The following is a 26,247-nucleotide window of genomic DNA, read 5'->3' as shown; positions in this document are numbered from 1 at the left end:
CATTTTCCTACCATCACTTTCCTCTGTCCCACCCATCCCCACCTCCCACTCTCAATCCTTCCCCCTTTGGCTTTGTCCATGGGTCTTTTATGCATGTTCCTTGACAGCCCTTCCCCTTCCTTGCCCCGTTATCTCCTTCACCCTTTCCCTCTGACTACTGTCAGTTTGTTCTTTATTTCAATGTCTCTGGTTATATTTTGCTTACTTATTTGTTTTGTTGATTATGTTACACTTATTGGTGAGATCATATGGTATTTGTCTTTCACCACCTGGCTTATTTCAGTTAGTATAATATTCTACAGTTCCATCCATGTTGTTGTGAAGGGTAGGAGCTCCTTTCTTTCTGCTGCATAGTATTCCATTGTGTGAATATACCAGTTTTTTGATCCACTCATTTACGGATGGGCACTTAGGCTGTTTCCAGCACTTGGCTATTGGAAATTGTTCTGCTATGTCCCATAGAGCAAGGGACACAAAGGAAAGAATAAACAAAGAGGGACTTCATTAAATTAAAAAGCTTCTGCACTAACTTATTTGTTGTGTCTATTCCACATGTCTCACTCTGTTCTTTTTTCCAGATTTTAAAATCTCTCTGACACATCTTTTGTGTTTCAGAAGAAAATATGAGTTTGATTATTCATATCCTGGGTTTAAATCAGAGGAGAGTTGTACGTTTCATATTGCCTCAAAAGTTAGAATATATTAGCTCTAAATTAATTTACTTGAATACAGGCAGCCTGATCTCTGAGGTCATACTTTCAGCAGATTCTAAGTCTATAATCTATGTTTCAGCAACTTCCCATAAGCATTTTCTGGGGCTATAATTCAACTGCCAAAAAACTTGTTTAAAGAGAGATAATTCAATTTAATTTCATATTAAATTATCTGTTCTGAATATTATGAATGGTGTCTTTAGGAAAAAAACAAGTTTTGTATAATTATTTAAGCATTTGCATTACTTGAAGTTGCTTAAAATTTACAAAGTAATTTGTGCCCTTGTGAGTTATTTAATAGATCTTCCTCAAACTAAGGAGTTGAATACTCAGTCTGTTCATTGTCATCTTCATATCTTTGTTCCTCAATGTGTAGATAATAGGATTCAGAATGGGTGTAATCATAAATTCCACAATGGCAAGAAACTTATCCACTGGCACTGTGGGAAATGGCCACATGTAAATAAAGATACATGATCCAAAGAACAAAACCACCGCAGTGATGTGAGCTGAAAGAGTAGGAAGGGCCTTAGAAAAACCATCTGAAGAGCATTTTTGTACAGTGACCAGGATGAAAATATATGAGATAATCAACAAGAATAAAGTGCCCATGGATATGAACCCACTGTTGATAGTAACCATCGATCCCATTCTGTAGATGTCTGTGCAAGGAAGTTTGATAAACCAAGGAAGGTCACAATAAAAGCTATCTATCTCATTAGGACCACAGAAAGGTAAATGAACAACAAAAGCTAACTGTGCCACTGAGTGAATGAGGCCTATAACCCAAGCACCAGAAAGAAACAGCAAGCATATTTGTGGGCTCATGACAGTCAGGTAGTGGAGAGGTTTACATATGGCCACATATCAGTCTAAGGCCATGACAATGAGCCATCTCCGATCCCCCCAGGATGTGAAGGCCAAACATCTGGATAACACATCCCTGGAAGAATTTGGTTTTGTGCCCAGTGTACAAGTCAAATATCATCTTAGGAACCATTAAAGTAGAAAAACAGAAATCAATAAATGAGAGGTTAGCTAAAAAAAAGTACATGGAAGACTGTAAATTACTGTTGAAAGTCACTGTAAACACAAAAAGGAGGTTTCCTAAAACAATTTTTACATAAAACACTGTAGAGAAGGTGAGGAGGAAGTACTGTACTGGTCTATAGATAGAAAGTCCAAGGAACACAAACTGAGACACTTCCAAGTAATTTGCTTTATCCATTGACTTTGTGTTACCTGAAAGGAACAAATAAAAATAATCATAAAGGAATGCACCACAGCTATTGAAAGAAGCAATTGTTACTGGGTTTTAAATCTGATATTAAAGAAAAATCTTCAGTCCTGGTTACAAAGTCCTTTCAAAAGTCATGCAGTAGTTTATTCATTTAACAAATATTCATTGAGCAGCTACCAGGAAGGTCTCCTAGACACTTACACTGTACCACATTCTGGAATAAAACAAACATCCTGTCTTGGTGTGGTTTGTAGTCTACTTGTGAAGCAAGGCATTAAATAACTAATTGTCTAAATAGATTATTATAATGGTCATAACTTATTTGAAAAATAAAAAAAAACAAAGGGCTATGCAAACTATAAGAGCTCATAGAAGTGTCATCTGCTCTGGTCTGGAAGGAGATGTCTGTGCTACAATCTAAATAGGAATTAAATAAGTGAGGAAGAGTAGGAAAAGTAATCTACTCTGGGGAAAGGCATGAGAAATATTCTGAAGCATGAAGAAACAGAACAATTTTGCATAAATTAAAGAAGACTAATAAGGGTCTGACCAAGGTAGAAACATATAGGGTGTGTAAAGAGTTTGGTCTGTATCATAGAAGTGATAGGAAGCCATTGAGGCAGAACAATGAAATAATCATATTAGTGCTTTAAAAAGTTTGCAGTAACTGCAAAGTGAAAAATATAATAGAGGGATCCAGAGGAAAAGGGGAGAGATCAATTAGGAGTCTGTCAAAGAATCATATCAAATGTACAGAAAGGATAATTTGTCAATAAATGGTTTTGACACAACTTACCAAACTTGGCAAAAATAAATTGAATTCCTTACTTTACAACAGTAACTAAAGTGGATTTTTAATGGATATTTAAATAAAGATAAAAATATAGAAAATATTGACTTATTTTTAGAAAATCCTTTGTATGAGAAGACTCTTTCAAAGCATATCCTAACATTCAAACATGCAGGAAAAAAACTGACATTTTCAGATTCAAGATTTAAATCTTCTATATACATTTTAAAATAAAAAAACAAATGTGGGAAATAGTTGTTAAATATAATCATAAACCAAATTTAAAATGAACCGAACATAAAGACTTGGACCAAATAAGAAATCTAAACAGTTGATATCTGAAGAACAGTCAAACTCACTATTTAAAAAATGTAAATAAAACTATATAGAATTACTAGTACATTTGTTTTAAAAAACTGTCAGAGTTAAAAATTAATAATATGAATGAAGCTGTGAGAAAAGAGACCCTCTCATACTATGATTCAGAGTACACATTTGTATGCCTTCTCCAGAACACAATTTAAAAATTGTAACAAATATTTAAGATTATTTAAGATTATATCAAATATTTAAATATAAATATATATTGAAGGGAATTCCCTTAAACTTAAGGTAATAATTAAATATTCCCTTAAAGACTCCCATTAAAATAAATTTTTCTTAAGATATAACAACAAATTAGCTAAAATATTTAGCTATTGGGGCAAATGTTATACAATTATTTATAAAAAGGAAAAAAATTAAAATAACCTAAATCAAATCAATGAGGAATTGGTACAGTACAACAATACATTCAAGTAAGAAAAGCACTTAATCTTACTTATAGAAAAATGCCATGAAAAAGTATATAATGAATCTTTAATTAAAAAGAGAAGCTTGTAAAATAAATGTGCATAAAACACATTTTTTAAAAATTCAAGACTTGAAAATAGAAATAAAGGATAATCAACAGATTAACAATCTGGGTGTGTGTATATAGATAAATATGTATTAGTTTATACTATATGAAATTTGTATTTCAGTAGATCAAAAAATAGTCTAATATTTTCTACTTCACAAGTTCAAATATATTAATTTGTTTTTTCTTACCAGATTTTATAAACTACTATCCTTTATCACAAGCATACATTATCAAAGTCTATTCCACACCTGAATTGAATATTATGAGCTTCCCACTGTCTTGCCACTTGCATTGCCACCACTGAGTTTTCCTCCAGGTCTCACCATATCAACAGCCACTCTTTCTCATACCATCAGTTCTCTCTACACCACACAGCACAATGCCCAGGCTTCTGCTTAGGCATAACCTGCACCATCTGGCAGGAAAATAGCATAAACCAGTAGGAGCACCATAGAATAGACTTGAGGACATCCAGGCCAGGCAGGAACAGGCATCCTAAGGGTGATGGACATGGAGTAGGTATTAGAGTCAAAAGGAAACTACGGGGATGATGCTAGGAGGCCACACCACAAGGGCACTGGGTGGATAATGTTATAGTGAATAACTGGGAAAAATAGAGCAGAATTGAACCAGAGAGAATGGGACAATCATTAAGACAAATGATAGTGGATGTGACTCGCAAGAGGCTGCCAGCTTTTTTTATATTTTGACCATATAACGTGTAGAGAGTAAACAATTTGTATTTTGAAATGTGGAATGTATATTCAACATGATCACCATTATAAAGATAAAGAAAAAATGCCACAATAAAAGGAAATTACCAATCATTTCCTCTGAATAAAAAGATAAAATAAATGAGTAATTTTGTTACTTCTTCTTTTCTTTATTTTCCAAAATTCAGCATTTCTTAATTTAATATCAATTAACTTCAGTTGATAGAGTTCAATGGGAGAAAAAGAAGTAATATTGTAAACAAGTAAGAATGTAGATGATTTATGCAAACATATGTTAGTGACCTAACTCCAAATGGGGAGTTTGATTAAAAGGGGAAAAAATACACAAACAAGTAACTGACAATTGAAAAAATGAAAATGACAAACTCATCTAAAGATATTCAACCTCACCAATCATCAAGAAAATGCAATCCTAAAAAACAGTTTTGTATGTTTTTCCTAACCAACTGACAAGACAAAAAAGAAATGAAAGAGAAAGAGTTAAAAATTAACCCCACTGTGTTCAAGAATTCTTATGATAAAAATTCTTATGCATAATCAATAAGAATGGGAATGTTTATTACATTACAATTTATTACAATTTAATGTTTATTACAATTTAAAATGTTTAAATCTAAACAATAAGAGGTCCAAGGGCCCCTAACACTGAACAAATGGTTAAATAAGAATTATAAATAACAAAAATATAAATTAATACAGAAATTTAAATCAAATTATAAAGCATTATATCACCAACCACTATGTAGCTATTAAAAACAATCGTATAGCCTTGGCCAGGTGGCTCAGTTGTTTGGAGCATTGTCCCATACACCAAAAAGTCACAGGTTCAATCCAGGTCAGGGCACATACTTAGGCTGTAGATTTGATCCTGATCAGGGCACATACAGGAGGTAACTGATTGATGTTTCTCTCTCACATTGATGTTTTTCTCCCTTCCTCTGTTTCTAAAACCACTAAAGAAAAAAAGATATAAATCTACATAACAGAGACCCAAAGTGAAAAATATCACTTTAGTATGATTCAATAACATGATTTGGTTTGTATGTACATTAAGACATAGTAACAAATGCCTAACTTTTAAGAATTTTAAGGAAGAGAAGGGTCAAGTCAAGGAACATACAGCAAGGACTCATGGACAAAGCCAAAGTGGGGAAGGATTGAGGGAGGGAGATGGGGGAAGGGGGCAGGGGAAAGTGGTGGTGAGAAGGCAGAGACAAATGTATTTGAACAAAAAAATAAAAAATAAACTAAAAAAAATAATTTTAATATAGTAAAATGTGATTGATTATACAAAGCTTTATCCTCCTAAAATCCTTATTTCTGCATTTTAGATGTATTTTGTAAAGAATCAACATTTGTTAATTAATCATATCAATTTTTCAAAATAATGTGAAATTTTTGGATGTGCAGCATGTTAAATGAAGAAATGCAACACAAATGAAAATGGGAAATGAAATTTTATTAGTAGATTGACCCTTCTCATCAAAATTCAAAACCATTAGTATAGTAAAAATTTTCATGAAGGGATCCATCTTGAGGTACAGCCTTTATATTTATATATAGTATTAAATATATTGGGGTGACGTTGGTTAATAAAATTACATAGGTTTCAGGTGTACAATTCTATAGTACATGAACTGTATATTGTATTGTATGTTCACCACCCCAAGTAAACTTTGCTTCCATCACCATTTATCCCTCTTTTACCCTCTTCTACTTCCCATTACCCCCCTTTCCCTCTGGTAATCACCATACAGTTAGTTGTCTGTGCCTATGAGAGGTGGGATTTTTTTGCTTAATATTTTCACTTTTCCCACACAGCCCCTCAACCGTCCTTCCTTCTGACAGTTGTTGGTCTATTCTCTGTATCTATGAGTCTGTTTCCATTTTGTATGTTAGTTCATTTTGTTCATTAAATTTCACGTATCAGTGAAATCACACAGTACTCATATTTCTCTGACTAGCTTGTTTCACATAGCATAATGTTCTCTAGATCCATCCATACTGTTGCAAAGGGTAAAATTTTATTTTTTTACAGCTGAGTAGGATCTCATTGTGTAAATGTACCAAAGCTTTTTATCCACTCATCTACTGATGGACACTTGGGCTGCTTCCAAATCTTGGCTATTGTCAGTAACACTATGATGAACATAGGGATGTATATATTCTTTCAAATTAGTTTCAGGTTTCTTTGGATATATTCCCAGAAGTGGAATCACTGGGTCATAAGGCAGTTTCACTTTAAACTTTTGAGGAAACTCCTACTGTTTTCCATAATGCTGCACTGATCTGCTTTCCCACCTACAGTTCAGGAGGGTTCCCCTTTCTCTGCAATCTCGCCAACCCTTGTTGTTTGTTGATTTATTAATGATAACATTCTGACAGTGAGATGATTTCTCCTTATGGTTTAATTTTGCATTTCTCTGATGATTAGTGACATTGAACATTTTCATATATCTGTTGGCCCTCTGTATATCCTCTTTAGAGAAGTGTCTATTCAGGTCCTTTGTCCATTTTTCTAATTGGATTGGGTTTGCTGTTGTTGTTCTTGTTCTTGTTGTTGTTGAGTTGTAAAAGTTCTTTACAAATTGTGGAAATTTACCCTGTACCATATGTATCATTGGTGAATATGTTCTTTCATTTAGTGATTGTCTTTTCATTTTGTTGGTGGTTCGCTTTTCTGTGAAAAACCGTCTTAGTTTGATGTAGTCCAATTTGTTTATTTTTTCTTTTGTGACAGCATGGACGGACCTGGAGAATATCATGCTAAGTGAAATAAACCAGTCTGAGAAAGGTAAATACTATGTGATTTCACTCATATGTGAACTCTAGTGAACAAAATAAGCTAACAAACGAATTAGGAACAGATTCATAGGTGCATAAAATCGACTGACTGCTGTCAGAGGGTGGGGTTGTCAGTTTGGATGAAATGGTGAAGGGATTAAGAAAAAAAAAGATGCAGACAACAGTATGGTGATTTCCACAGGGAAAGGAAGGTGTGGGGAGGTAGAAGAAGGTAAAGGGAGAATAAATAAAGGGTGGTAGACGAAAGAGACTTGACTTTGGATGATGAGCACATGAGGCAGTATACAGATGATGTGTTATAAAGTTGTACACTTGAAACCTGTATGGTTTTATCAACCAACAAATTCAATTTAAAAAATTGCTTTAAGGATCAAGCAGGGTGAATTAATCCCTCACAACCTCCCTTTCACTTTATCAGAAGCCAATATAGTGTCTCCAACAAGTTTAAAAGAAGTGCAATTAATAAAAACAAAATCATATAAGAGACTTCATCTAGCATCATTTCCCACAGAATAGCATGCAAAAGCAAGGTAGAAATGATAGAGAGACCTAACAAGTGTGCAGCCCTGTTGGAACACATGCACTAAAAAGGCTGCCATCAGGGTCTACTGTCTAAATTTATGTCATTGAAAAGATGGAATACACAGACAGTAGGACTGGTTCCCAACAGTCCCTCCAGGCACCCCACTGTCTAGGTGAGTTCTGCTTTGTTATTTATTGGTTAAATATTTATTAAATATTTATGTCTTAATTATTTTTTAGGAAGCACACTATATTATGTTTCAGATTCCTCCACAATTTTAATTCCTTTTTGTTGATTCATCTCTGAACTCTATCAATTCAGGGAACCTCCCAGACCTCACAACCTAAAGCACTCCTCACTGCAGTTCAGAGCCGCATTATTTGCTTCTTTGAGTGTTACTGGCAACATACAAGCAATGTTGTGATGGTAGTCCTCAGTCATTGTTAATATCCTCAAGCACTTTCCTTCATCTTTTAAACTATCTCTAACCTGAATTGAGTTTATTTTCCATGTTCTCCTATTGAAAATAAATATATATACACACACCCACACACTCTGACATATATATATACATATATATATAATCATCTCAGTGAATACTTCTTTTGTAAATTATTTGTATTGTTGGCTATTTCCACATATGAAAGTTGTTTCCAATAAAAAGTGAAATTGTCAAATGTAAATAAAAATTGTCACTATTATACAGTATTCATTACTTTTTTTCTACTAATCTTGATTAGTTCAAAGTGATCAAAATGTTTATGAAAGCATACACAACCTTTTGTCTTTCAATCCTTAGATTAGTCTTCTCTTTGTTATTACACCATTATCTTTTTAATACAGGTTAGAAATAATTGAAACAAATATACTTTTCAATTTTTCACTCCCCACAGATTTCTGAAACTAACTTTGGCATGCTTATATTGTTATTTGTGACTTCCAACCAATTGAAACAGTCTCTTGGAAAATTATTTTTTTAATGTCAGTTTACACATTTATTTTAAATCCACCACTCTAAAAACTTTGAAGTCATTGTCAAATGTATTCTTTAAGATTTTTACCTGATGACTTTGTTTGAATATCACTAAACCCTATGATCTACTCAATAATACCCAAATATGTTGTTCATGCTCTTGAAGAAATATTACAAATATGAAACAAACATTTATCAACATGTCTAATGTCTTTCCAAGCAAAAAACCCAAAGTCTGGAAACATCTATGGCAAATGTGCATATTGAACTTTTATGATTTTGGCCAGAAGAAACAAAGTTTCTGTTCATTCTTCTTATTAATTCTATGAGAACAAAAAGGAATAAAGCACAATATTACAAAGATCACAGTGCAATCTTGGCAGTAAGGAAGAATCACAGAAAGCTTCTCTCATTTCTGTCCTTTCCACATTCCCCTACTGATTCAGTTCTTTATGACTCTGACTGTGTCCAATAAGATTCTGTGATCCATCTTCTACAAATCAATCCCTCTGTGAAAGTATAGATACTTTTCTAATAATTTTGAATTTGTTAATTTGTTAACTTCAAATAACTTTCTCTACACCTGAATAATAAAGCTTCTAAGGCACTGAAGTATGATTATCTCATCTAAAAAGTATATTTCTATCAAGTGAGATTCACGCTCATAACACATTTTTCTTTTCTTAAGAGTGTTCATTAAACCCAAAATGGTGGAATATTATCCCACCCCTTCCCCATTCCTATGCACGTGAATCTACAAGCATGAATACCAAAATACCTCTAGATTTTTCTACAGTTTCAAGGACAATATAATATCAAGTCTGGAGTAAGAAAATTTAGTGCTCTTTAAAATACTCTTGAATAAATATAAACAACCAACAAAATTAATCTAAACCAAAAGTATGGGACATGGCAGGAAATAGGCAGCTCTAGTCTTAATGAGTTTTCAAAAACATCAAGGCACAGTCCAAAGCTATTCACCTAATAATCAGCTCTTCAAGTCATTCTCATCCCTCCTGGATATGCTGTGATCCTGACACAATAAAAAAAATAAATAAACAGGGTTTAAACTGGACATATAGAACAACCCATGTAGCCAACTCCCAACTTTAGTTCTATCTATTCACTTACCTGACCAAAAAAAAAGAAAGAAGGAAAAAGGATATCAGAAAGTAATATCTTCTGATATGCCTGTATCATTTTTTAAAATCTTTCAAGTTTGATGCCCTGTGTTTATTTTGGGATGTAACTAGAGTAAGAGCTGCTTCAGCACAAACATCAGCTCTCAGTAAACACATGATACTTTGGTGGCCAAAAGTCCTCAATCCATTCATCTTGAGAATCAGCCTTGGAATATCCATGGAATAAAGAAAGATAGAATATTAAATGTTTGGTACAGAGTAAAATTAAAAGAGAACAAAAGATGTTTATGCAACCAAGCACAGCTGAGGAATCTTTAAAGGAGATTAACTATGCCCAGGCAGTAGAATATCTATGTTACATTTAAAATTAGTATCAATGAACAGGGAATAGTTATAATAAGAATAAATAAGAAAGCTATCATAAGAATTTCTTTTAAACACCCAGTATCAACTGAAATACATGAACATGAATGTTATTATTGAATTTGCTATTAATCATTCCCTGTTACTAAATATTTTTATTTATTTATTTATTTTTTAATTTATTTACTTTTAAAATACACTTGTCTCTGCCTCCCCCCCACCTCTTTCCCTTGCCCCCACCCTCCTTCCCTCCCTCAGCTCTTCCCCTTTGGTTTTGTCCATGAGTCCTTGCTATATGTTCCTTGACTTGACCCTTCCTTTCCCTTTCCCTTTCCCCCCTTCCCTCTTGTCTCTGTTGATTTCTTTTTCTTTCAGTGTTGCTGGTCATATTTTCCTTGCTTCTTTGCATTGTCGGTTAGGTTCCGCTTATAGATGAGATCATATGGTATTTGTCTTTCACCCCCTGGCTTATTTCGCTTAGCATGATGCTCTCCAGTCTAGTGGTTAGGATTCGGCGCTCTCCCTGTTACTAAATATTATGCCAAGTTCTTCATGATGCCTAATCTGAGGATCTTAAAAATAGCTGAGAAATATTGTAAGTTAATTGTTTAAAAACTTCACAGGCACAGAGAGGACACCAAGTAAAAAATAATTTTTAAAGTCAATCTTATCCAAAGCAAATGAAAAAATAAGTAATTAACAATAGAAAATAGTCCCTCAAAAATGATGAAAATATATCTAAAAATGTAATTAATTAATTAATTTGTGATGAATGAAAAAACAGAGTATGCTTATATCAGCTTTCATTATAATGGTTAGGGAATGAGCTATCTGTCACTGGAAGAATTAATACAAAAATGAATATTGATAGAACTCATTTTGGCAGGTGTGGAGTGATATCTCATTGTTAAATCAATAAACAAGTATTAGCAAGATATGAAGAAAAGGGAATCCTTGTACACTGCTGATGAGAATGCATACTGGTGCAGTCACTGTAGAAATCCCTATGGAGTTTCCTCAAAAATTTAAAAATGAAACAGCCTTTTGACGCAGCAGGCCCATGTCCAGGAACATATCCTAAGAATCCTGAAACACCAATGCAAAAGAATATATGCACGTCTACATTCATTGCAGTGTTATTACAACAGCCAAAATCTGGAAGCAGCCCAACTGCCCATCAGTAGATGAGTGGGTAAAAAGCTGTGGTACATTTACACAATGGAATATTATGTGGCCATAAAAAGGGAGGAAATCTTACCTTTTGTGACAGCATGGATGAACCTGGAGATTATGCTAAGTGAAATAAGCCAGTTGGTGAAAGATAAATACCATCTGTTATCGCTTATATGTGGAATCTAATGAACAAAATAGATTGATGAATAAAATGGAAACAGAGGCATGGACAAGTGGAACAGACTGACAGCTGTCAGAGAGGAAGAGGTTGGGGGAACTGGATGAAAGAAGGTTAAGGGATTAGCCAAAGAACATATGTACATAATTCACAGACACGAATAATATGGCGATAGCTAGAGGAGAGGGGGCACAGAGTGGAGGTGAACAAAGGAGGGGGGGCTGTGAATATCTACTATAATGACAACAATAAAAATAATGGGCTGTTAAAATCCCCTACTATGACTGCATTAGTATCAATCTCTTCCTTTATGTCCACCAAGATTTACCTTGTAAATTCAGATGCTGCTATGTTGGGTGCATAAATGTTTAAAAGATTTGTATACTTTGGTTGGAATGTTCTTTTTACTGTTATGTAGTATTCTTTGTGTCTCCCTATACCCTTTGTTTTAAAGTCTGTTTTGTCACATAAAAGTGTTGCTACCCCAGCTTATTTTTATTTCTATTTGCATGAAATATTGTTTCCCATGCACTTACTTGTAGTCTGTGTGTTCCTTTCATTCTAAAGTGTGTCTCTGGTAGACAACATATATATGGGTCTTGTTTTCTTATCCATTTAGCTATGCTCTGACTTTTTTATTGTAGTATTGAAGCCATTTACATTTAAAGTGACTATTACCTCATGGTAAGGTTTATTCCTAGGCACTATATTTTTCTTGTTGCTATAGCAAATAGAATTTTTTTCTTGATTTATGATTCTGATATTCCATTGTTGGTGTACAAAAATGCCTTTGATTTCTGAATACTGACTTTGTATCCTGCTGTTTCACCAAATTCACTTATTACACGAAATAGTTTTTTGGTGGAATCCATAGGGTTTTCTACGTACACTATCATGTCATCTGCAAACAATGACAGTTTTATTTCCTTCTTTGCAATTTGGATACCTTTTATTTCTTTTTCTTGTCTGATCACTGTGGCTAGGACTTCCAATACTATGTTGAATAGAAGTGGTGAAAGCAGACATCCTTGTCTTGTTCCCAATCTTAGAGGGAAAGCTTTTAGCTTTTGCTCATTGAATATGATGTTGGCTGTAGGTTTCTCATATATGGTCTTTATTATGTTGAGGTATACCCCCTCTACTACCACTTTGCAGAGTGTTTGTTTTTTTTTTTCATAAATTGCTGATATACCTTATCAAATGCTTTTTCCACAACTATTGATATGACCATATGATTTTTGTCTTCCCTTTTGTTTATGTGATGTATAGCATTTATTAATTTGTGAATATTGAACCATCCTTCCATCCCTGGGATGAATCCCACTTGATCATGTTGGGTGATCTTTTTCATTGCTGGATACAGTATGCCAATATTATGTTGAGGATTTTAGCATCCATACTCATCAGCAATATTGTCCTGTAGTTTCCTTTCTTTGTTGTGTTTTTATCTGGTTTTGGGATTAAGATGCTGGCCTCATAAAAAGGGTTTAGGAGTCTTCCTCAATTTGGATTTTTGGAATAGTCTGAGAAGGACAGGGGTTAGCTCTTCCTTAAGTGTTTTTAAAATTCTCCTGTGAAACTGTCTGGTCCAGGACTTTTATGTGCTGGGAGTTTTTTGATTACTGCTTCAGTTTCACCAGCTGTTATGGGTCTGTTCAGGCTTTCTGCTTCTTCTTCATTCAGAATTGGAAGGCTTTATTTTTCTGGAAATTTGTCCAGTTCACCAAGGTTTTGAAATTTCTTGGCATATAACTGTTCATAGTAAATTCTTACAATCCTTTGTATTTCTGTGGTATCAGTTGTTATTTCTCCTCTTTCCTTTCCGATATTATTTATTTGTGTCCTCTCCCTTTTTTTTTGATGAGTCTGCTTAAAGGCTTGTTGATTCTGTTTATCTTTTGAAAGAACCAGCTCCTAGATTGGTTGATCCTTCAAATTGTTCTTTTAGTCTCTTTGTCATTCAATTCTGCTCTGATCTTGTTTATTTCCTTCCTTCTGCTTGCTCTGGGCTTTGTTTGTTGTTGTTTCTTAAGCTGTTGAAGCTGGAGGGTTAGGTCATTTATTTGAAATGCTTCTAACTTTTTTAGGTAGGCCTCTATTGCTATGAACTTCCCTCTCAGGACTGCCTTTGCTATGTCCCATAGGCTTTGGACTGCTGTGTGTTCATTTTAATTTGTTTCCAGAAATGTTTTGATTTCTTCTGTGACCCATTCACTGTTTAGTAGCATACTATTCAGTTTCTATGAGTTTGAATGTTTTTGAGTTTTTTCCTTGAGGTTGGGTTCCAGTTTCAAGGCTTTGTGGTCTGAGAAAATGCTTGTTATGATTTCAATTTTCCTCAATTTGTGAAGGCTTGTTTTGTTCCCTACATTGTGGTCTATCTTTAAAAGTGTTCCATGTGTATTTGAAAAGAACGTGTATTTTGCTTCTTCGGAATGAAAGTTTCTATATATGTCAGTTAAGTCCATTTGATCTAATGCATCGTTCAGCTCTGCTATACACTTGTTGATTTTTTTTGGGAGGGGGGGATATCTATCCATTGTTGACAGTGGGGTGTTAAAATCCACTACTATCAGTGTGTTGCTGTTTATATCTTTCTTAAGTCCTACAAAATTTTCCTTATACATTTGGGTGCTCCTATGTTGGGTGCATATAGGTTTACAATGTTTATATCTTCTTGATGGATTCTTCCTTTGAGTATTATGAAGTGTCCTCCTGGGTCTTATTTTATGGCCTTTGTTTTGAAATCTATTTTGTCTGATATAAGTATTGCTACCCCTGCATTTTTTTTCCGGTCCATTTTCTTGGAATACTTCTTTCCATCCGTTTACTTTCAGTCTCTGTAGGTCCTTTGTTCTGAGGTGGGTCTCTTATAGGCAGCATGTGTATGGATCATGTTTTCCTATCCATTCAGCTATCCTATGTCTTTTGATTGAAGCATTTAATCCATTTACATATAAAGTTATTATTGATAGGTACTTATTCATTCTTTCCCTTTGTACTTGTGTTCCTTTCTTTCTCACTCCTTTTCTTCATCTTCTTAAGCCACTCCCTTTAGCATATATTGCAATGCTGGTTTGGTAGAGCTCTATTCTTTCAGCCTTCTTTTGTCTGGGAAACTCCTTATTTCACCTTCCATTTTAATTGAGAGCCTTGCTTGGAAGAGCAGTCTTGATTGCAGACCTTTGCTTTTCATGACAGAATATTTCTTGCCATTCCCTTCTGGCTTGTAGTGTTTCTGTTGAAATGTCAGCTGTTAGCTGTATTGGGGCTCCCCTGGATGTTACTACCTGTTTCTCCCTTGCTCCCTTTGGGATTCTCTCTTTTGTCTTTGATATTTGCCATTTTAAAGATGATGTGTCTTGGAGTGGACCTCATTGGGCTCCTCTTGAGTGTGACCCTCTGTGCTTCATGAACTTGTGTGACTTTTTCTCTCCTCAAATTAGGGAAGTTTTCCATCATTACTTTTTCAAACAGGTTCTCTATCCCTTGCTCGTCTTCTTCTCCTTCTGGTATTCCTATTATAAGGATATTATTATGTTTCAGGTTGTCCTGCATTTCCCTAAGAGTCTCTTCATTCATTTTGAGTCTTTTTTCAATTTCTTGCTCATTCTGGGAGATTTTTTTCTACCTTATCTTCCAGCTCGCTGATCCAATCCTCTGCTTCATATAGCCTGCTTTGATTCCTGCTACTGTGTTCTTCAAATTGGAAATTTTATTCTTTTTTCCTCTTGCCTCTTGTTGATAGTTTCTCTGTCCTTTTTCATGCTGATATAGTTTGCAGTAAGTTCCTCATAGTTTCCCTGTAATTTTTTCTAATTCTCTGAGCTCACTGAGCTCACTGAGCTCCATAGAACTGTTGTTTTGAACTCAATATCTGATAGTTTACTTGGCTCTCTTTCATTTAGTTCTCTTTGTGGGGATTCATCCTTTCCCTTCGATTGTGGGGTGTTTCTTTTTCTTCCCATTATTTGGGAGACTCTTCTTTTTTGCTTCTGCTTCTTAAATTGATCTGTCTTCATTTCCTGACTCTGTGGTATGAACTTCTATGGTAAGAGACTGCTTTTTTTTTCTTCTTCTCTCTGGGTCTTCCTCTGATGATGTCAACTATTGACTCCGTCTGACCTTAGACAGTCTTTAAGAGACTTACATGAATCTACTGTTTATGCCTGTCTCTTCCAGTTGTTAATCTAGTCATTCTGCCTTCAGCAGTCAGGCTTAGGCACCACAGGGTGGGGTAGAGTCCCTCCTTTTGGAGGGGTTATTGAGTCCTCTCAAGCTGTTGCCACTCAGGGGAGTAGTCTGCCTGAACAAGATGGTTGCTTCCATATGGAGGAGGAGTCAGCACCGGGATCCCTTTGGCTACTCCCTCGGTTTTCTCTCCAATTCCTCTGTCTCTAGACTCTCCTCAAGTGCCTCTAGACCACTCTGCATTACCTGTAGCCAGAGATCTACTATCTGTGGCTGCTGCTCTGTACTCAGTACCCAGGCCTGTGGGTCACCAGGTGGGGGCAGAGCCTCCTGGGAGTTTGGCTATCATGTCCTTTCACACTTCTGCTGCTCAGGGGAGTGGCCTTCCTGAGCAAGATGGCTTTTGCTCTTTGGGGGAGGAGTCAGCACCAGGATCCCCCCAGCTACTCCCTGAGTTCTCTCCCCAAGACCTCCATTTCCAGACTCTCCTCAAGTGTCTCTAGACCACTCTGCATCCTCTTCAGCCTGGTTTCTACTATCTGTGACTGCTGCTCTGTACTCAGCACCCAGGGCTGCAGAACACCGGGCATGGTCAGAGCCTCCTGAGGGCAGGGCTATTGTGTCCTTTCATCTGTTGCTACTCAGGGAAGTGGTCTGCCTAAGCAAGATGGCAGCTGCAGAGTGGGGGATGAGTCAGCACCGGGACCCCACCAACCACTTTCTCAGTTCTTATCCCACACCTTCCCTCCCCAGTCTCTCCTCAGGTGGCTCCAGGCCACTCTGCCCCACCTTTGCTGGAGCCCAGGGTAAGCTGCTGCTACTACAAATATTTGCATTTAAATGGCTCTTTGTGTCTCCAGCCACCTGTTTCTGGCAGAGAGCTCCTCTACACTTTTTGCAGCTGGCTGTTGTCTGTGTGCTTTCAGGGGGGGGGCTCTGGTGCTGTAGGCTGGAGATCCCCACCTATGGTTTAGACCCTGCTCTTCTCACAGGGATACAACTGGTGATTTAAGTATTCCTCTGGCGCTGCCACCCGTGGGTGCCCAGCCCACCTTCTTGAGCCTCTACCCCACTCCTTACCAGTTAGGTTGTGCTAAAGCCAATTCCTGTGTCTGTCCAAGGTTTTAAGGCTCCTCTTTCACTATTGTTCCATTGTTTTCCAGGTGATTTTTCCACAATTTAGTAGTCCTGGGAGGAAGTCAGTGTGACTTCCACTCATTCCTCGGCCATCTTGAAGTCATTTCTAGTTGTTTTTTGTTGTTGAGAAGTTACAGTTGTCCCCATTCTCCTCTATTTCTCTCCCCACCTTTCCCACCCCTATCTCCCACATTCAATCTTCCCCCCACATTGTCTTTGTCCATGGATCCTTTGTACATGGACAAAGACAAACCTCTCCCTTGAATACTAGTTGTTAATTACTCCATCTTTCTCTTTTAGAATTGTTCTCTAGTATGGAAATATAAAAATCGAATATAAAACTATTGGCTTTACAACAGTTTGAAAATTCACTGAATTAAAGAGAAATTTAAGTAATGAATAAATAGGGGAAATAAGTACTAAATAAGAATAGGGAATGCTACACAGCAGAAAAAAAGAGGGAATTTCTACCTTTTGTGACAGCGTGGGTGGAACTGGAGATTATTATGCTAAGTGAAATAAGCCAGTCAGAGAAAGACAAATACCATATGATCTCACTTATAAGAGGAACATAATGAACAAGATAAACTAATATGCAAAATAGAGCCAGAGACATAAAATCATGGAATAGATTGACAGCTCTAAGAGGGGAGGGAGAGAGATTGTGACTGACTGAAAGAAGGTGAAGGGATTAGTCAAAGAACATATAAGAAGAACCCATGGACATGGACAATGGTGTGGGGACTGACTATGGAAGTCAGAGTTGGGCTGGGTAGAGGGAAGCAAGGAGGGGAAAAGTGGGACAACTGTAATAGCATAAACAATAAAATTTTTTTAAATAAAGATAAAAAAGAATAATGAAACCTGTTCAGCATAGCTACCTAATGCTGAACAAATCATTCCATCTTTCTGGGATTCAATTTTCTCATCCATAAACCATATGTGTCAGGGGCACCAAGCAATTCTTTCAATATTTTTCTCTTGGGAAAATTGATGTGATTCAATGGTTTAGTTCTCAAGAGAAACTAATAATGTGCTGCGTATTGGTTGTCTCTATGAGAGCAGTGGGTTACTCTCCTGTACCACTAATTAGCTTCTTTCCATTATCAAGAATCTCATATGTAGCTTTGTTTTGGGCAGGGGAGGTATTAATTACAGAAATGAAGACAGCTCTCTGAATTTCTCTTCTCCTAAAAATGCACATCCTTTGACTGAACAGGCAGGTAGGAAAGATGCTTTTAAATTACAAAACTGCTCCTGTCATCTTTGCTTCCCTCTCTCTATCTCCCTCAACTCCCCTTTAATTTCTGCTCTTCTGTAAAATATTTGTGTCAAAAATTGTCTCCTTTTTGAAATATTTTTGGCCTTTTATTCTATAACACCTCTCTCCTATTCTAGAATTTCAATCATTGAATTGTATTGTCTTATAAAATTAATTCTACACACACACATTTTTGATAATTTTAATTTATCTCCTTAATGTAAAGATTTTTCAATTCACGTGTTTCTTCCTTTTGTGCTCTTCAACTAATTTTAAACTTTATTTTCCATTTTGTAAAACAGCCGTCTGGCCTCAGTTATTCCCACCCTATCTGAGGACAAAATTATGTTTAAATCACAAGAAAAGAATCTCAATCCATGACCGTTGGGATTCTGGTGTGGCTCCCTCTCCTTCAGTACTACTTGCCTCCACCTTTGAAGGCTCTAGCCAATGCCTAATCTGAGAGGATATGCTCAGGTACAAAAAGATTCTGACCCCATGCCAGGGAATGGTACAGAGGAGCTGGTGGCTATTGCTTTGAAATGGACCCTTCAAGGATTGGCAAGGTGGTTTGAAGGAATAGGTAAGGGTTTAGGGTAGAGCAATATTCAATGAAAACTAAATGTATATTTTTTTAGGAATAGAAGGCCAATTTCATTTTTAATGAAGTAGGAACTCAGTCATAAATAGGGCCTTTCCAATTAGGTTACTGTGATCCTAAAAAATATAAATAATTCTTTTTCTCATGACTTTCTCTATTAAGTAGGTGTAGAGTACAATTGAAGTAGACACTGGACTGGAAACTAGGCTGACTTCTAGTTCTGGCACTGTGAATATTTTGCTGTACACACACTAGCTATCCATTTATCCTCACTGGGTTATTTCTCTACCTGTAGAATGAAGACACTCTGAGGTAATCCCAAAGTTACTTTCTGCTTCTATACAAACCTATAATTCTGATCACCTTTTTTGTTTAATATGTATCTACATGTTCTGTTTAAAGATGTATCTTTGCAGTCCCTGAATGACTCCCCTAAATAACAAAATTTAAATCTCCAACAGGAGAGATGACAAATTCTATCAAGATCTAGCTCTGAAGTACTCCTGGGAGCTTCACAAAGTCACCAGTGTTTCCTAAGAAGGCAGAAAAACCAAGTGTGCTGTCTTCATCTCCAAACAAGCACTCTCAGGTCATAAAGATTTCCTCAACAATGATATATATTAATTCCAGAAGTTTGTAACACAAAGGGTGGGCAGGGCTTTCTTCACTTATCTAAATATATAAATATATCAGATAGCATGATTTCCCTAACTTTGTTCTGCTTTCTCAAGATTGCTGTGGCTATTTGGGTTTTTTTGTGATTCCATATAAATTTTTGGAATATTTTTTCTAGCTTTTTGAAATGTACCATTGGTATCTTGATAGGAATTGCATTGAATCTATAAAATGCTTTGGGTGGTAGGGACATTTTAATGATGTTAATTCTCCTAACCCATAAACACTGTATATGCTTCCATTTATTTGTATTTTCTTCCATTTCTCTCTTCAATGTCATAATTTTCTGAGTACACATTTTTTTATGTCCTTGGTTAAATTTATCCCTAGGTATTTTAGTTTTGGGGATACAATTGTAAATGGAATTGTCTTCTTAGTTTCCCTTTCTGATAGTCCATTATTAGTATATAAAAATGCAACTGATTTCTGGATATTTCTTTTGTATCCTGTTACTTTTCTGAATTCATTTATCATTTCTAGCAGTTTTTATTTTTAGTGGGACTAATGAATCTCCTGTGAGGTGGAGGCATCAGTCAGGTTTACGGGAAAGTGGGAAAAATGACACCCTACCCCAAGGCCACACAACTCAATCACTGATACCCTCTGAGTCTGGCCAGACCTCTACAACCTGACCCAGACCGCTAACTTGTTAGCAGTGTATAAGCTCCCCAGGATGGGGCAACTGGTGTTCCAGCAGCTGTGGCTATTGCATTCTCCACGGCTGATGCCATATGGAGGAGAGTGCTCCACCCAAGAAAGATGACTTCTACAGTATAGGACAGGGACTATACATCTCTCATATCCACCAGGGATCCTAGTGGCTTTCCCTTTGGCTCTCTCTCCAGAGCCACAAACCCCAGTTTCTCCTCCCACAACTCTAGTCTGCTACACCCTCTCTCTTCTGGAGCCCAGAGTAAAGAGCTGCAAACAAGATTATATGTACTGGCCCTTTAAGAGAATGCTTGTGTCTCTAGTAGACTCTTTTCTCTCCCCAGGGGACAGAATCCCCACTGAATTTCAGTCAGATATGTGGACACTTCTTCCTGGCTCTGATGCCCTGGGTGGGGAGCCTGGCTTGTGGTTGAGACCCCATGCTTCTCAGAGGGGCCCTTTGCAGCTGAGATAGTCCTCGGAATCTCATCAGCCACCTGTGGGAGCCATGGCTGTGGGGCCAGCCCTTTTCACATCTCTACCCTTCCTACCAGTCTTGATGTGGTTACTTCTGTAAATCCTTGGTTATAAGACTTCAGCTAGTCTTCAGTTGGTTATTCAGGCTGATTGTAATTTTTATTATATAAATTTTATTATAGTAATTTTATTACTATATTTTAGTTGTAATTCCAGTTTGGTTCTGGGAGGAGGTGAGTGTAACATCCTCTGCCTCTTGGCTCCCCTGTCATCTTGGCTCCCCTTACTAACCAATTTTAAATGATCAACATTTAACACATTGTATTCAGTACCTAAAAGTTGATTCCTTTTTTTTTTTTTTCTTTTCTTTCAGGTCACTTCAGAGTCTTCCCTTCTTTATGATCCAATGGACCAAGTAAATGGCTCTGTGGTAACTGAATTTGTGTTACTGGGACTGGCACAATCTTTGGGAGTTAAATTTTTTCTTCTTCTTCTCTTTTCTTTATTCTATGTGGGAATTATCCTGGGAAACCTCTTCATTGTGTTCACAGTGATTTTTGATTCTCACTTACACTCCCCCATGTATATTCTGCTGGCCAACCTATCACTCATTGACTTGGGCCTTTCATCTACCACAGTTCCTCGGATGATATCTGACTTTTTCAGTGATTGTAAAATCATTTCTTTCCACAGTTGCATGATACAAATGTTCTTTATTCATGTCATGGGAGGAGTGGAGATGGCGCTGCTCATAGCCATGGCATATGACAGGTATATTGCAATCTGCAGACCCCTCCACTATCTAACTATTATGAGTCCCAAAATGTGTGTGCTTTTGATAGTAGCTTCTTGGGTCATTGGAGTGATTCATGCTGTGTCTCAGTTTGTTTTTGTCATAAATTTACCTTTCTGTGGCCCTAATTATGTGGGGAGCTTTTATTGTGATATTCCTAGGATTATTAAACTTGCATGCATGAACACTTATAGACTAGAATTTGTGGTCATTGCCAACAGTGGCTTCATATCTATGGGAACCTTCTTTTTCTTAATTATGTCATACATCTTTATTCTGGTCACTGTCAGAAAACATTCTTCAAAGGATTTGTCCAAAGCATTCTTTACTTTGTCAGCTCATATCACAGTAGTGGTTTTGTTTTTCACTCCATGCATGTTTCTCTATGTGTGGCCTTTCCCTACCAAGTCATTGGATACATTTTTTTCCATTGTAGACTTTGTTGTCACTCCTATCTTAAATCCTGCCATTTATACTTTAAGGAACAGAGATATGAAAATAGCAATGAGAAGACTGACTGGACAAGTTGTAAGTCTAGGGAGATGATGTGACAGATTTCATTGACAAGAGCATAAGATGAATGTCATGAACCAAAAGGACCTTCATGACCACCACAGACAGTATAGAATGTGTACTACTTAATTGCTGCCTTTGAAAAATTTAGAAGTCTATGGAAAAAGAGGTACTAAATCAAAGGTTTCATTGTCCATTACAGCAGTTTTTGTTATTTATAAAACATAGTGTTATGTATTTCAATGTAACCTATAAACATAAATTGTAGTTACCATCAATGGCTATATTCAGTTTTCAATGTGTATATAAATACACACATGTACATACATATGAGTTCCTTTTATCACTATAGTCATAGTGATAAAAAGTATCACTAGAAATCAATTAATATTTCTTATGGAAATTATGTGGATCCAATGGATAAACAGAGTTTAAATAAACCAGCACACATTAAAATGAAGGAAGAAACAATTCTCATCCTAACTGTACTTTAAGTTAGATAAATAGGAAGGCAGCACTATATTACAACTCTGAAGAATTTTTTGTCTTTGTTGTCAATGAGTTTTCAAAAATGTTATCTTACAAATAGTCTCTAGTACTTTACATTATGTAAAATGTACCTGTGTTCCATTCTTCCCAAGAGCAAGTTTTTGTTGCTTTTGCAGTCTTCCTTAAAGCATCTCTTGATTCACTCTTTTTTATTAAATCATTTTTATTGTTATTCTATTAGAGTTGTCCCAGTTCTTCCCCTTTGTCCCCCTCCACCCATCTCACCCCCTACTCCCACAGTTAATTCCCACATTGTCGTCCATGGTTCATTCATACATGTTCTTTGTCTAGTCTCTTTCCCTTCTTTCCACTCTTATCCTCCTCTTCCTCCCTTCTGATCATTTTCATTCTATTCCATGTTTCCACGCCTGTGGTTGTATTCTGTTTATTATTTTATTTCATTCATTAGATTCCTCTTATAGGTGAGGTCATATGGCATTTGCCTCTCACTGACTGGCTTGATTCACTCTTTAAAAAGTATCTACAAGGTCTCATGGACAAAACCAAAGGGAAAGGACTGAGGGGGGAGTGGGGAGGTGAGGGAGCAAATGAAAGTGGTGGGGGGAAGGCAGAGACAAATGTATTTGAAAAAATAAATTTAAAAAAAGTATCTACAATTCTAAATGTATTTGAAGGAACTTATTACCTAGAGGAAGGCTCCCCACTCAGAACTCAGATTATCTATTATGCCTCTTCTTAAGCTAGGGTGCTTAGAACAAAGAAAACAATTGACAATTTTTCAGGTAAAACCTGGGAAGTCTAGTGGTCATGGAGCAGAACTGAGAGATCACTTGGATTTTATTTCTCTGAGCAGCTGAAGAAATATGAATTGTGACAACTCAGTTCAGTTTTAACTTCTGCATGGTAATAAAAGATGCATGATAAAATGATAAATGATAAGAACTGAAACTTTATTATTGATAAAGGTATTTCTCCTATATTTTCTCCAAAATTGGCCATCAGTGTTATCAACTATCCCCCTTTATAAAACCTAAATCATAATTATTCTGTCTTGTTAACCCATGGATTTTTATTTTACAAGCTTGTCTTATTTAACTGTGTTACTATGATTCTTTTTAAATAATCACCTTTAGACTCAATGAGGTAGCAAAAATAGATAAGTGAGCCAAGAAATTGTGACAATAGTCTTTAACTCAAGAAGGTTATTTTCAAATTCTTGTTTGAAACTATGAGTTAGTCTCAGTACTCAAATTTCAGGCTGGGCATTTCTAGATATCTTCACCTGTCTCTGATCATTTTCATAAATGGCTCTTAATTTACCAAGTGGCTTACTATGGAGGAAAAATTGTATATATTTCATTCTCTTAGAAATATTATGCTACAAAAAAGTGTGCAAGTAAAAGGAAAATCTGTTCTCTTATTTGCCCTACAAATTGCTGTTGTCTCTTCTAATTATGAAGATAGATGGAATGAAAAAATGGAATATATTAGCAGAATTAAACAAATTATAGCAATGAGGTGCTTCTATTAGTAAGAAACATAATTCAACTGCATGTGTATCTTTAAGAAAAATGGAAGGATTCCATGAGGTCAGTGTAAATTTAGAAGAGTTGTATGAATAATATTGTTTTATTATACAACCTAGAGTTATAAGGGTTAAGTCCTTCTCCTGAATCTTCTAAGCTAATCTAGTCTCTCTATTTGAGGATCTTATTCCCCATACTTTCCCCAAGCCAGTCTTCTTACCCACTTCTTTCCCTCTTCCTTGCACCCTCAATAAAACCTAATCTGGGACATTTCTCTCACATAAAGGTGAAAATCATGCTCAGAGTTCTAGAAATTTTTTAGAGAGATTTTGATACAGTAAACTCATTTTAATAACAGGCCCAGAGATTTTGAATGATATGCCCAAGTTTACACAATGAATTTGAAGCTGGATAAAAGATGTTTAAGGCAAAAACTTAACAGTCTAATGGTTTTTTTTAATCCATTCAGTCACTGTGGGTCTTTTGATTAAATAATTTCATTCTTTTACATTAGACAGATGAGGACCAATTATTCTCATTTGATTTAATGTTTCCTGTATCGTAGTTTTGTTCCCTTTCTTCTTCTCTTGCTGTATTCCTTTGTGACTTGATTTTTTGTAGTGTTTGCTTCCATTTCTTTCTCTTCATCTTTTGTGTATTTACTACACAAAATATACCTTCTTCTCAGGTGTACATGGAACAGTCACAATTTGATCATTTATTAATTCTCAAAGAAAACATCAGTATCACAATGTAAAAATACTACAAAAAGTATTTTCTGATAGCAATGTAATCAAACTATAAATTGAAAATAAATTTTAGAAACAAAGGGCCCACCAGCAATCATCACACTATTGTCCATTGCTTGGGTGAGGGGGGCATAAGGGAACCAAATAGTAATGGGAAAAAATACAATAAAGATTAAATTTTTTAAAAAAAGAAAAAAGAATAAAAGTATAAGAAGACATCTATGGGAATAATAAATACCAATAAAAAACAAAAAGAAAGACTAAAGAAAGAAAACAAAAGGAAAAAAAAGAAAGAAAGAAAGAAAGAAAGGAAAGAACCCATCTATTTTGAAATTTAGAAGCCTGCTCTCAACCCTAGGATGAAAGTGAAAATACAGAGAAAAATACAAATTTTCTGAATAGTGATAATAGAGCAGCACATATCAAGATATCTGAGATGATAGTTGAAGTAGTAATCAAAGGAAACCTTATAGCCTTAAACACATTTATTAATTTAAAAAATGAAAGAATTAAAGAAATGAATTAAATTGCCTATTTAAAAATTTAAGAAGAAATTTAAAAAGTAAATTAGAAAAACCACAAGAGAAGAAAAACAGGATAGCATAGAAATTTAAAAAATAAAGAAAAAGTTCATCAAATACATATATTAAATCTACAAAATGGACAATTATAGTTTTTATCAAGAATGAAACAAGAGAAAGAAAAAACAAAAATGAATGACAAGAGGATAAAATTATTGATAATAAGCAAATAGTCATTTAAAACAATATTGTACATATCTGTACAAATAAATATAAACATTATTTATATACAAAATGAATAATTTCTATGAAAATACATTTATCACTACTCACTCCAGTAGAAATGTAACACTTAAAAAAAACAATTTTCATAGAATATACAGATATTTATGAGGGAATTATAACATACACACATACACACCAAGTTTAATTTGTTCACAAATAAATCTAAGAAATTTATAGAAATTAAATGCTTAAATAAAATAAATTGTTTCTAAGATTTAAAAATGATTACTTCCCATTCTTTTCATGAAACAAGAGCAAATATTGTACCCAAATTAAATTAAAATAGTACAAAAACAAAATTATAGACCAATATTATCCATGAAGATTGAGGCAAAAACTCTAAGTAAAATATTAGTGAATTAGACTTCATTTTTCATACCATACATAAGAATAAACTGCAATAATAAACTCCAAATGTGAAACGTGAAGATACACTGTAGAAAATAAGAGTGGGTAGGGCAGAGGAGAGCAATGGGGGGTAAATGGGGACAACTGTAATTGAACAACGATTAAGAAAAAGAAAATACAAGCGGATATCCCAAAAACCCCGAGTATAAGGAAAATCTTTTTATGAAACTAAACCCAGATGTGATTTTTAAATGATGAATTAAAACAATAACAAGCAATAAAAATACTTTTGTAATCCAAAAATATTTTTTAAATAGATGCAAATTCAAAAGACAGATTGGGAGAAAATATTCACAATATATATCACAGATGAGACATATTACTTATACATAAAGAACTCTTAACTTGAAAGAGGGAGACCAAACATCTGGTAAATAACAAATGAACAGGAGTTGATAGCGTTGCAAATGGTAG

General features: G+C 35.4%; 2 protein-coding genes across 2 annotated transcripts; one reads left to right on the top strand and one right to left on the bottom strand.

Annotated features, from left to right (window-relative positions):
- Nucleotides 1-1,007: 1,007 nt before the first annotated feature.
- Nucleotides 1,008-1,944, bottom strand: LOC129064088 (olfactory receptor 4F6-like). The gene is given in 2 exon segments (XM_054565167.1): nt 1,008-1,605; nt 1,607-1,944. Coding segments are annotated over 2 exon segments (933 nt in total). The 5' UTR covers nt 1,942-1,944.
- Nucleotides 1,945-20,925: 18,981 nt separating this feature from the next.
- LOC129064087 (olfactory receptor 4F17-like) lies at nt 20,926-25,872 on the top strand. The gene is made up of 2 exons (XM_054565166.1): nt 20,926-21,849; nt 25,855-25,872. The coding sequence occupies exons 1-2, from the start codon at nt 20,935-20,937 to the stop codon at nt 25,870-25,872; spliced, it is 933 nt and encodes a 310-aa protein (XP_054421141.1). The 5' UTR covers nt 20,926-20,934.
- Nucleotides 25,873-26,247: the final 375 nt, after the last annotated feature.

The sequence above is a fragment of the Pteronotus mesoamericanus genome, unplaced genomic scaffold, assembly GCF_021234165.1.
Source record: "Pteronotus mesoamericanus isolate MK-2021 breed Mesoamerican mustached bat unplaced genomic scaffold, CSHL_Meso_final contig_164, whole genome shotgun sequence".
Classification (NCBI taxonomy): domain Eukaryota; kingdom Metazoa; phylum Chordata; class Mammalia; order Chiroptera; family Mormoopidae; genus Pteronotus; species Pteronotus mesoamericanus.
This window is presented reverse-complemented; position numbering and strand designations above follow the sequence as displayed.